The 12,213-nt window shown below is 34.3% G+C and overlaps 1 protein-coding gene across 1 annotated transcript in view; it reads left to right on the plus strand.

The window, feature by feature from the left end:
* WDPCP (WD repeat containing planar cell polarity effector) overlaps positions 1 to 12,213 on the plus strand; it is a 243,648-nt gene that overhangs the window by 63,339 nt on the left and 168,096 nt on the right. Inside the window, exons 6-8 of the mRNA XM_081253708.1 lie at positions 1,230 to 1,344; positions 3,209 to 3,342; positions 6,847 to 7,038. Of these exons, the coding sequence (XP_081109834.1) occupies positions 1,230 to 1,344; positions 3,209 to 3,342; positions 6,847 to 7,038 (441 nt within the window). The remainder of the gene's footprint in view (positions 1 to 1,229; positions 1,345 to 3,208; positions 3,343 to 6,846; positions 7,039 to 12,213) is intronic.

Below are 12,213 nucleotides of genomic sequence, written 5' to 3' on the forward strand. Positions count from 1 at the left end.
GTTGATTAAATTCTCCTTCCCCCTGCCCTCCGCCCCCTTTGGGGGCATTAACATGAAATGGACAATTCATTAAGTCATGTGGGACCCTTCAGTTTCTTTTCTGATTCATGTGCCTGGAATCTGTTAGACCATAGGGGAGTAATGTTTTTTTTTTTTTTATTAACCTGGTCCCTGATGCTGCTCATCTCTCACACATGTCACAATATGTCTTGTCACAGAATCATCCTGTCTAGCTGGGACATGATGCTTAGGTAGGTGGGGAAGTCCCCTGTTTTGTTTAAAATCATAGTTGTCTTTGGGTTTGGCTGGCATGTTCATGATTAGTTTACTGACAATTGGTTTTTTTCTTTCTATACCATATGCTATTCCATGATTCATCTGCTTTGAGTCTGCTGCCCTGAAGGTGAAACAATTTCTTCCAATGTTGATATTTCATAATCTCATAGATAACAAGCATACACATATGCATAGTCCTTTCAGAAGTTTTAAACATTTGGAGATGAATGAATTATGCTGCCACAAATGGAAAGGAGCAGTATAAAACCATAATGGTGATATCCAGACATCTTTTGTTGGGTGGTTGGGTGAACGCTAATATTAATAAAGCCTGCATACTTTACTGTATCTCTCCTTGAGAAGCTATTTCTGATATGTGGTATTTATTTATGAATTTTAACATTTTACTTTAATTGCCTTGATTTACATGTATTTTAATATTTTAGACAAGATCTTTATTTGTAGAAATGCGGTTTAAATTCCAAATACATTGTAGTACTTGCTGTTAATATTGTAATGATGACATCTTTTCTCTAATGTGTAGCATTGATTATTCAAAGCTTAAGAAATCTTTTAATTTCTGATATAAATAGTAATCTCTGGAAACATTTCAGTTTAAGACACATCACATTTCTGAATGCAGTGCAAAGCAGTTTTTTCCACACGGTTATTTTCTAAGTATTTAGAAGATTACACTTCTAATAAACATGAACTAAATTCAGTTTCTGCTTATAGCACTAATCAGTGCCCTTATTGTGTTGCATCATTTAACCACCTGTATCTTTTTACTCAGGATGTCATTGATTGTTTTTCGAAGAAGAAAAACTCTTTATAATTCCATGGTGTAGATGCACGTTAATATCTGTATAAGTTGTGCATTTGGGGAGAGATTTTTAAAAGATTCTAATTCTCAGTATATCTCCCTCCCCCTCTCCCTCTTTCCCTGGTTTTAGCTTCTCTTTGGTTCAGGTGTGCTGGTGTCCTTAAGCCTTTCCGGGCCGCAGCTGGAGAAAGTGGTGATTGACAGAAGCCTGGTGGGGAAGCTCATCTCAGACACCATCAGTGATGGTAATTACCCCCATGTGCAAATCAATTGCCTACATTAACAGTGGGGCAGGAGAAATAGTGTGTCAACAGGTAGACTAATTATTACCACTGGGGACTTGAAAACACAAGTAATTGCTTGTAATAGCATAGTTACAACCCCTGGGACCCATACAAGTTTTGACTAATATTTAATATCAAAGTTTTTGTCAAGTGTTAGGCTTATATCCTTGAGTATTTTTCATTCTTTGCTTTAAAAAATGTGAACGTATTTTCAAAAGAGGTGTTTATTTTTTTTTGGTGTGTTGACATTTCAAATATTTTTCATTTTCACATGAATTTTGAATAATAAATAACGCAAATTTGTCAACACAGCCACCAGTAAAAAAACAAAAGCAAAAACAAAACCTGTGCTTTGGCTGTTAGGAAGATTCTCTGTTACCAAAGTCTGTGAATACTAACTTTTGAGAGAGTTGGGCAGTATTTATAAATATCAAAAATCAATGTCAAATATACTAGATAAATCTGAATCCTATTAAGTGATACCACAATCAGTACATAATTGCTACGAAGCACATAAAAAAAGACTTTAAGCCAGTAATTGAAAAAGTAGGGTACTGACATTTATTAATCCCTAAAAGGCTCTATGCTGTGCTAACATACGTATATCATTTAATTAAAAAAAAACATTCCTTATAAGGTATAGTTATTTCCATTTTATGGATAAGGAAATTGAAGCTGAAATACTAAGGAACATGACCACTAATGAGATACTAAGGACTAGCCCAGAAATGACTGGGTTGAGATTTGAACCCAGGTTCTGGCTGCAAAGCCCATTTTCTTTGCACTACAGTGTGCTGACTCCTGAAGTTTTAAGATTAGGTTTTTAATTCAAGGTGAAAAAATGGTCTAAGAAACAGATTGCATTATCATTAGAGATTGAAAATTGTCAGTATCTTAAATTGAATAATCAAAGGAAAGTGTGATCTAATGGAAAGGACAGAGGTTAGATTACAGAAACCTTCCTTCTGCTGTGTGTGCTCACTAGCTATCTCTGAATAAAACAGACACAATTTCATAGAGAAAAGCACTCTGCAGGATGGCTATCATTAGCCATATTCCTGATAATGAAAGCTGGGGTTAAGGTTATAAGTGTGCCATTTCCTTTTCCTTATAGGATCATGGTGCTAAAGAAGCTTCCCTATGGAAGAGGTTCCATTTTCATATGTCTAATAATTGACCCCTTCATTGACAGTGCAAAGAAAATAGTGGCTGTGATGATTTTGTCATATTGATTCTCCTCCATAAGAATTAAAAGGAGACTTCCAACACTATTCATGTCGCTGAGATATCTTTTTTCACTTGTTTCTTTTATTTATACCACAAATGATACACTCTCATGAGACCATGATAACAATGTGATTTCTTGGCAGTTCTCCAGATTCTCCTGTAATTGTGTAGATATACTGTTGGTTACTGCTTGCACAGTCAGGGTATGGAAGTAAAGAAAAATATATAAAACATTCAATAATTTCTTTATGCTGGGAACAATATAAAACATTTCTCAAATTCCTACTATATGTTTTTATCAACAATTTTTATAACATTAATGGCCCTTTATGTAACCTATGAATATTAATTATCTACCTGTGTGCTCTAAAAATAAAGCTGTAGATGATTAGATTGATGATTGTTGTTTATTCCCAGTATCTTTACTATCTTTGTAAAATGTCATAATGGTATTTAGGAGACTTTAGTTATTTCAATTCATATTCATTTATCTTCTGAAAATAGTTTTTTATAATATTTCAGTGGAAGAAACTGTTAATTCTTTATTATTTTATTCTAACTTAGTATTTGCTAGTATTATCAAATCTTTTTTTTTAAGCTCTTCTCACAGACAGCTTTATCATCTTATCATTTTTGGCACAAAACAAACTATGTTTTATTCAGTTTACCAAGAAGATGGGTTCTCCTGATATAAACAAAAGACTGGAAAAACTCTCAGCCTTGGATTATAAGGTAGAGATTCCATTTTATATAGTCATATTGTTAATTATTAAGGTATGCTAGAGTATCACAAGAGTTGATGTTATGCTTGTTTTTATTGAATCATTCCGGATTTCAGAAAAACCAAAGTTATTATAAGATTAAGCTTGATCAACTAGAAACAGTGGCCATCCAGAGTTTTCTTTTTTACTCTCATTATGGGGGTCTAACAGTGGCATGCTTGCAGTAATTTATATAGTACTTAACAGAAGTCAGAGACAGATAATAGAGGCAAGTTACACATTCGAAAATGGTTTTCTTGCTAGTGGTAGTATATACACCATTCTCATTTTCCCCTAAGACCCGGTATCATCCTTCTAGGCCAGGATAGCTGCTCTGGCTTCCATTTCACAAGAAAAGAAAGAAAGAAGAAGGCACTTTCAAAGGTTAATAGAAATGTGTAATAAACGAAGAGTGGGAAGACTCCCCCGCCCCCCACACCCAACTCTAACTGTGGAGAAAAATGCAAAAAGAAATCTCCTACCTGTGTTAGTATCTCTCCCTTCAGTAACTCCAGGTAATTTGTTTCCTTGTATCAAGGACCTTACATCTGTTAAGGCAGGATTTTTATTTTAAATGATGTATTTAAGTTTTGCCACATTACATTTTAACTGCTTGGAAGGCATACTCTCTGGTAGGATGAGTATCTAATACATTTTCCAGGCTGTTTCAGTTCAAGGCCTCTTTTCAGCAATGACTTGTGTTTGCAAGATTGATCCAGCCTCTGTGACGTGGATTTGAGACAGTTCACTGGGAACGGGGCTGATATACAGCTTCCTTAAACAAGATGCACACTTACACCATACCTAGAGTGTCTGTAACAAGGGCAAAGATTCTTAAAAGTCAACTTTATGTGTGTGTTTGAAAAGTAGTATTTAACCTAACCTTTTGCCCTTTTGCATTATTTCTTATTGTGACTGAGGTGGTGGTGGTATGGGAGGATTAATTTTATTTATTGGAAAACTCTACTCTTATAAAAAAGATTTTTAACATGGGATAAAATACATTAAATAAGTGTTTCATTGTGGTAATAAACTAAAATTTGGTTTTGTCTGCCAACTTTGTGGAGCTTCTATAACACTTTGTATAATATTGATTCTTTTAAACTGAAAATCGGTGGTATTCATATATTATATTTTGTTTAGTAAAAAAAATTGGTTTAGCATTCTTAATGGGATATTATTTTCCAGAATAGCTAACTGTAGATTTACTTAAAATGTTGTTTATTTACTAATGCTGGTCTTTAAAATGCACCAGTATGCATTACCTCAAACTATTAAAGTAACTGTTTTTAATGCATTTATATAAAATTTTGTATGACTAGTTTCTCCACCTTAGGTGTGGTGGATAATTTGGCAAAGTCTTCTCAGCTGAAGGATATTAGCTCCCCGTTAATGAGAGCAGAGAGAAACTGTCAGGATGTCATCTTTTCTGATGAAAAGATGTGAAAAATAGACCGAGTATATGGGCCCTATACCTTGAGTAAGGGAGTTACTTATTTGTTTATTCATTCTGCCTTTAGCTTTGAGAAATTAAGCACTCCATGAGCACTCCATGTCATTTCTTTACATTAGAGAAGTAGCCTGCTTCCCTTTGGAAAACCCATGGATTTCATTTTCTGGTTCAGTATTTTAAATATAGGTATTTAAATACTTAGTAAAAACTGCCATTTGTCCATTGGAAGGATGTTTTAAGAAACTTACTCATTTCACTTGCCTTCTTGACCATCGTGATAGAACACTGATGCCATTAATACTCAGAGCAAACATGAAATTTCAGATAACATATATGATTTGCATTATGTGAGGATTGAAAGTGCCAGTTCTCATCTAGAAATTCTTAAGTAAAATGTGTACATGGCAGGTAGGACATCAAAATAATGTAGGTATATTTTTAAGGACTTAGCAATTCCATTGTGGTATTTCTCTTAAGAAGATAGCTAGTTAAAATAGTGATATTGAGAGCTTAAATATAAGAATTTGCACTTCAAAGCATAAAGTACATCTGTGTTGTCTGTCATTGCCCATTTGGATTTTAAAACAAGGAAATAGTGTAGAGTACTATAATTCTGCTTTTCTTTACAGCTGTACCATAATTTAATTCTTTTAGATTGAAACAATTTTGGCAAAGAAAAATGTAGGGGAAATATCCTGAAAGTGTTGACCTTTAACGAGTTTTCCTGTCTACATTTTAAAAATCCAATTCAATTTATTTAATAGTGAAGGGACAGGGACAGTGCAAGGAGTTAAATGTTTACCATGAGAGAACAACATTGGTAATTACTTTGATTTCAGTTCCTTTTGATGTGCATTCAGAGGATGAAGAGGTCAATAATATTATGGGCATGCAAATAGAAAAGGGTTCCTTTTGACCATATTAAAAAAAAATAGCAGAGGATTATTAAAGCATTAACCTTGATTTTAATGGCCTTGGTTGAGTGGTGAGATCACAATTTGGATGAGCCTGATTATTTACTAAATACAATACATAAATGCAACGGGTTCTTAACACCCATTGCACTCTGGCATTATCGCATTACTGCCATCCTTTGTTGCCTTGCAGACAGGAATATGAAAGCAATCTGTCATGTAGTGAGACTGGCTCCAGAAGCATTTCTCTGATAAGAAGACCCCCTGCCCTTTGCTAGTGTCTGGTCCAGTAGGCTTAGCCATGCGCTTAATCCCCAGAAAGTGGTTCGATTATTGCTGACCAGCAATGGCAAGATAGTTTTTTTTTTTTTTTTTTGGCTTCCAAGCTATCAACCTTCCATTAATTCCTTAAGCAGAAATACGGTGCAATCTATATTTCCTTGGCATGTGTCACCCAGATGGTGCCGTGCTTATGTTTTCAAATAACCATGTTCCAAAATAACATAGTTTGAATAATAAATTCTACAAATCCTTCCTAAGAAAGAAAAGCATAATTCTCAGAAGCTGCATAAACTTTTATGCAGCATGATGCTGTGACTTATCCCTTTATGCAGAATTCTTGTGTATATGTCTCATATATTCTTTAAAGTGATATTTGCCTCAAGTTGTTTTTCCTTTTATTGTTGTCAGTCATTCAGTCATTGTTAACATGTTATGTCTTAAACAGTAGTCAGACACTCTTGGTCAGCAGTACTGAACTTGTCATTTAATATAGCTGGTCTTAAATCCTATGTGTAGGTCGATGCTGTCAAGCAACCATGACTGTACATTTTGGTATTGATTGGGATTGCTATGGCCAATTCCTCCCTAACTCACATTTCTCCTTTTCCTTTCCTCTGCTAAAAATGGGGAGAATTTTGAACATATGTCTTTTTTATATATGTGTCAAAAGAATTTGGTAAATTCTGACACCTCCTTAAGCACATGTTTAACATGCATATTTACTTGCATTTATCTACATTTACAGATGCTTTAATTTTTGCAATACTTTGAGGATTTTGCATTTTAAAAATGATCCTTGTCTGCTTTTTTTTTTTTTAACCATTAGATTTCCTATTATGAAATCCCTGGCCCAGTAAACAGGACAACACAGCGTCGTCTAGCTATCAATTGTGTTCAAGATATAGTTGTTTGCTGGTGGCCACTGGTCAGTGATGATGCTTGGCCTTGGGCCCCCATTTCTTCTGAGAAAGACAGAGCCAATCTGCTGCTCCTGGGTTATGCTCAAGGAAGACTGGAGGTAAATCTAAAGCAAATCTATACATTTTATTGAAGAGAAAATAAAATAGGATTATTAGTTTTCTATTCTGAAATGTGTGAATACTTTTTAAAACATATAATTTATTTTCCAAATATTCAACAAAGGAAATTACATATGAAATGGGATCCTTTAAAGTATCACATCTGGAGGATATACAGTTTCGGGACTTGCCTGAATAGCATAGTGATTAATAGCACAAGCTTCTGGGTTCAAATCCTAGCTTTGCCACTACCTAGCTCTCTGTCCTTGAGCAGATTACTAACCTCTATGGTTTCATTATTTGAAAAATAAAGTTAACGAAGATAAATGAGTTAATACATGCATTTAGAGCAATAACTACATATATTAAACTCTCAATTACTATTGTGATTCTTGTCATTATCATTATTAGTACTGTCATTACTGTTTGCTCATGATTTCATGCCTATCGAAGCTATGTTATCAATCACCTTCTTTAAACTTCAGTTAGGTAGCAAACATTAGTCAAATGCCTATTTTCTGCAAGACTCTGTGGTGCCAAACCATGGCTGGGGCAAGGATTTGTAAGGAGGGCTTTAGAAGAGCAGCCTTCTCAGTCTAGTTTCCTGCCTGGGACAGGAGCACCAAAAGGGTTAATCTAAGAGGTGCAGACAAGATCTTGCCCTATCTATTCCTGACAGTGGTTCCATCATCATTCATTATCACGAACCTATGGCTATTTTCACCTTGTATCAGTACTTTGAGTATGAAATTCTGTTTCTTTTTTAATGTAACTTACAAAAAAGCAACCTCCTCCAACCTGTTTTTTTAATGTTTTGGCTTGGGTAAAATAGTATGTTCCTGTATTTTCTCTAAATCCATTATCTTTTAGGCTTTAAGTTTTTTAATTTTTCAGAATCAGTATTCTGAGATACAATGAACAAGTACAAGTTTTCTCTATCCCTTCCTACCTCTTCTGGTTTTATAAATTTACAGGCCATCTTTTAAGACCGAAGAGTCCTTTTTAACTAATTATTTTACCTTTTTCTGGGACTTTTCCAATTTGTTGTAGTAACTAATACCACTTGTAATGCTTCAGGTATGGATTTTGTAAGGATAAAGAAGTGCTTTATTCCTATTCAATTCCTGTTCATGCCCACCATTTTATTGATCTTGGGTCCAGAAGCTAACTGAATAAAAGACTTAATCAAAATGACTTAATATAATAAAGCCAACTAGAATTCTTTTAAATGTTCTGTTTTATAATAAAAGTAAAAATAATATAAATCAGCCTTTAGTTTTACATTACACAAATTACCTTTATTTGAAATGAGTTTATTACCTGAAATTAGGACTGTTCAAAAAGGGTATACGTATGGTCTATGTACTTCATCTCCTGGTGTCATCTGGTTTATGGACTTCGGAGTTGGATAAACCTCGGTTTGCCTGTTGGTTGGACCATATACTGTGTGGCTTTAATCAAATTTACTTCCTGTCAGCTTCTGCCTGCTTTTAACTAATACTATGTTCTTTGGCCTTGGGTAGATCACCTATCCTCTCTGACTGTAGTTTTCTAATTTTTAAAATGATGGATTTAAACCAGATAGGTCCTGGGGCAGCTCAAAAAAGTGCACATCTGGATTCTGAAGCACAGATCTGATTTAGCCATTGCATGTGCAAACGCCTTCAGTAGATTTTGAAACTAAACGTAGCCTCGGCACTGAAAAGGTCCCCCTGACTGGCCCTGACTTACCTTTCCAATGTTATTTCTTTATACAAATCTATGTTCTAGTCAAATGGTTTACTCACTGCTTCTTTATTTCCCACCTCCTGTCTGTACAAATTACTGGTATTTCTACCTGAAAGGTCCTTCCCTCTCTCTTTTCACATCATTCATCAACTACTGAGCATGACCATGGAGTAAGCACTGTATTTCATGCCAGGGAATATAAATACAAAACTATCCCTGCCTGCAAGGATCTTAGTGTCTACCAATGAGAGACAAATATGAAAACGTGTGAGTACACTAAAGTGTTAAATAATGCTGTGGGTAGAGTATGTGTAAGCTGTAGAGGAGCCAGTGGGGAATGATTGTTTCTACCTAGAGAGATAATAAGGGGGGAACTTTAAAGAGGATTTACAATTTGCTCAAGGTTCATACACAATTTTACTTTTTTTACTATCCTTTCTAAGTTTCATATCAAAGTTGTACTACCCCTATAGAGTGATTTGACTAGCTTTTCTCTTTTCTCCTCTCTGAACCAGTGCCAAAGGAATTATATGATACTTGAATGTTTGGTAAAACTCATATAAAACTGCCTGGGTGTGCTGTCTTTCAAGGAAGGTAGATTTTTAATAATTGATTCCATTTTTCGAGGGTTGTTTGTTTTTTGGGAATTCTATCTTTTCCTTGAGTCATTTTCCTTAATTTGTATTTTTGGAAAATTATCCATCTTATTTAAGTATTTGAATAGATTTTCATGAAGTTGTATATGATACTTGCACCTGATTTTTAATTGTTCACCACTGACTGCATAGCTAATTTTTTGATCATAATATATTAAGATATATAATTCATTTTTTTTGTCAAGTAGCTTTTGTCTTGGATTTGGCTCTTTCAATCAGTCTATCAAAATTGAACTGTTAGAAAAATTTGTAAAGATTTCTTTTTCAGAACCTCACATGAACTTCTATATGCAGAAGGTGAATGGCTTTTGGAAGAAATGTCTGGGGAAATAATTGTTTCTTTGTGTGTGTGTGAAGACATAATCTTTAACTGTAAATTGTAGCACATTTTTTAGGGTAACATGAACTAAAACCACTAGTCTATAAAAGTAATATTCAGGCATATGTCTTGAAATATTTTTTCACTAGCGACCAGTAGACTTCTTGAGCTAATCCTCAGAATAAGAGATACGATATACTCTTAAACCCTGAAATTCAGACTAAAAACGTAGCAGCCTCATAGAGAAGAAATTTAATCTTTGCATCTATTAAATGATAGAACTTAAAAAAATAATTTCCCACCCAATTTCAATCAGAAAAGATAGTAAGCTTTTATTTGGACAGTGGCAAGATCCTAGAGTAGTGGTTCTTAGCCTTGGCAACACATTACAGTCACCTGCAGAGATTTTACAAAGGAGCCCACCCAGACCAGTTATATCAGAATCTTCAGAGGGGTAGGAGGCATCAGTATTCTTTTACAGGTTCCCTAGGTGATTCTCATGTGCATCCAAGTTGAGAACCACTGCTTTACAGCAGACTGGAAAAAATTTTTAAGCCATCTTTTTTGCATAACAGACCATGGAAAGGATAAAGCCCACATACTGAACCAAATGAGAGTGTTAACAGTAAATTCCAAGTAGAAAATTGGCTTATCAAGCAGCAAAAAAAAAAGAAAACAAAGGAAACATAGAAGTAAGCTCTCTGTGACTGAATTATCTGTCTTTCAGAGGAGGAACATTTCTCAATTTATTTTATGGATATTAGAAAACTGCTGGTCTAATTTCACACTGCAGAGCTCTAAACAACAGTACATATCTTAATTAGAAGCACAGAACAGAGAGGTTTATGTAGTCTAGGGGAAAAAATTTTGTTTTGAAAAATATACAATAGTATGAAGAAAAAGAAATTTTTTATCAGTACAATTCACTTAAAAATAGTTTTTAATGGTGTTTGTATGGATTATTGTACATAGCATGGTAGTCATTTTTACTTAAATTCCTCACACTCTTTATACTTAAATTTGGAAAAGGTGATTACCATCATCATAGAACTATTTAATTCATTAGCTTTGTCAAAAATGTGGTGACAACACAACTTACTCTTTCCTTACCTTTGTATTCAAGCAGATGTTTTAGCTTTTCAGCTGTATGGATTTGATAATGCTTTCTGAGTATGGCAGTAATTTCAAGATATCTTACTCAGAAAAGGTCACTTGAATTTGTTTAACCAAATTAATCAAGAACACATAAGCAGAACTATTAAACATTAAAACCTGTTGTCAGGGCTAGGGAAATATAACCTCACAAAGGTAACTTTTTTCCCATAAAAATTAAAAACTAATTTTGCAGTGATTTAGAGGAGCAGCCAACTGATGGGAAAGTCAAAATGTGATCAACTTTTAATACAGTATAATTTGATAAAAGAAGTATTCAGAAAGCATTATAAATGCATTCAACTGAAAAGCCAAAATATTTCAGAGACATCTCTTCCAAAGAAATGTATGAACTGTGTTAGCTTTCAACCAGATAACCAAAATTTTCTGTTTTAGGGATGATTTTTTTTTAATCTCTTTATTATAAAGCACACTAAGGAAAACCACACAGACTAAATATATAGTTTAATGAGCTTTTACTAAGGAAACACCCCTGAACCACACTCAGGTCAAGAAATAGAACTTTGCCAGGTACCATAAATAGCACCACGTACCCTGTTTTGATCTCAACCCTTTCCTGGTGCCCTAAAGTAACCTCTATTGAGACTTTTACACATTTTCTCATATAGTTTTTATCACCTAAATGTGCATCCTGCAAAACTGTAGTTTAATATTATTTAAAACATGTTAATGTGTCTTTTAACTGTCTTTTAATCTGCAAGTTCCTGCTCCATCCCTTTTTTTTTTTAATTAATATTTATCTGTTGAAACTGCAGTGTCCCACAGTCTGGATTTTGTTATTCCATCATCATGGTGTGGTTCAACAAGTTTCTTTGTCTTTTGAAAATTCTGCAAGTTAGTAGTCGATTTTGTCAAGACTGTGCGCAAAGGAGTGCTTTTTAATCAGAAGGCACATAATGTCAGGTTCTCTTTCTCTCTTTTGGTTTTCTCTCTTTTTTGATTTTAGCAGCTATTGATGCTTAATGCCTAGATCCAGTAATTCATGACAGTTGCAAAATGGTGATATCTGATGATATTTTTTTTATTAATTGTGATACTTTTATAATGAGACACTTCTACTCATCTCCTACTTGTTTTCCCAGTGGATGGATTCATATACTATAATCAGGATAAGCATCTGTTTCTTTTAATTACTAGTTTTCAAGATTGAATTGGTTCCCTATCACTCCTTGAAGGTAACCAATTAGTTTTTATTTTATTTTATTTTATTTTATTTTTTATTTTTTGGTACGCGGGCCTCTCACTGTTGTGGCCTCTCCCCTTGCGGAGCACAGGCTCCGGATATGCAGGCTCAGCGG

The sequence above is a fragment of the Mesoplodon bidens genome, assembly GCF_964165515.1.
Source record: "Mesoplodon bidens genome assembly, chromosome: 14".
NCBI lineage: Eukaryota > Metazoa > Chordata > Mammalia > Artiodactyla > Ziphiidae > Mesoplodon > Mesoplodon bidens.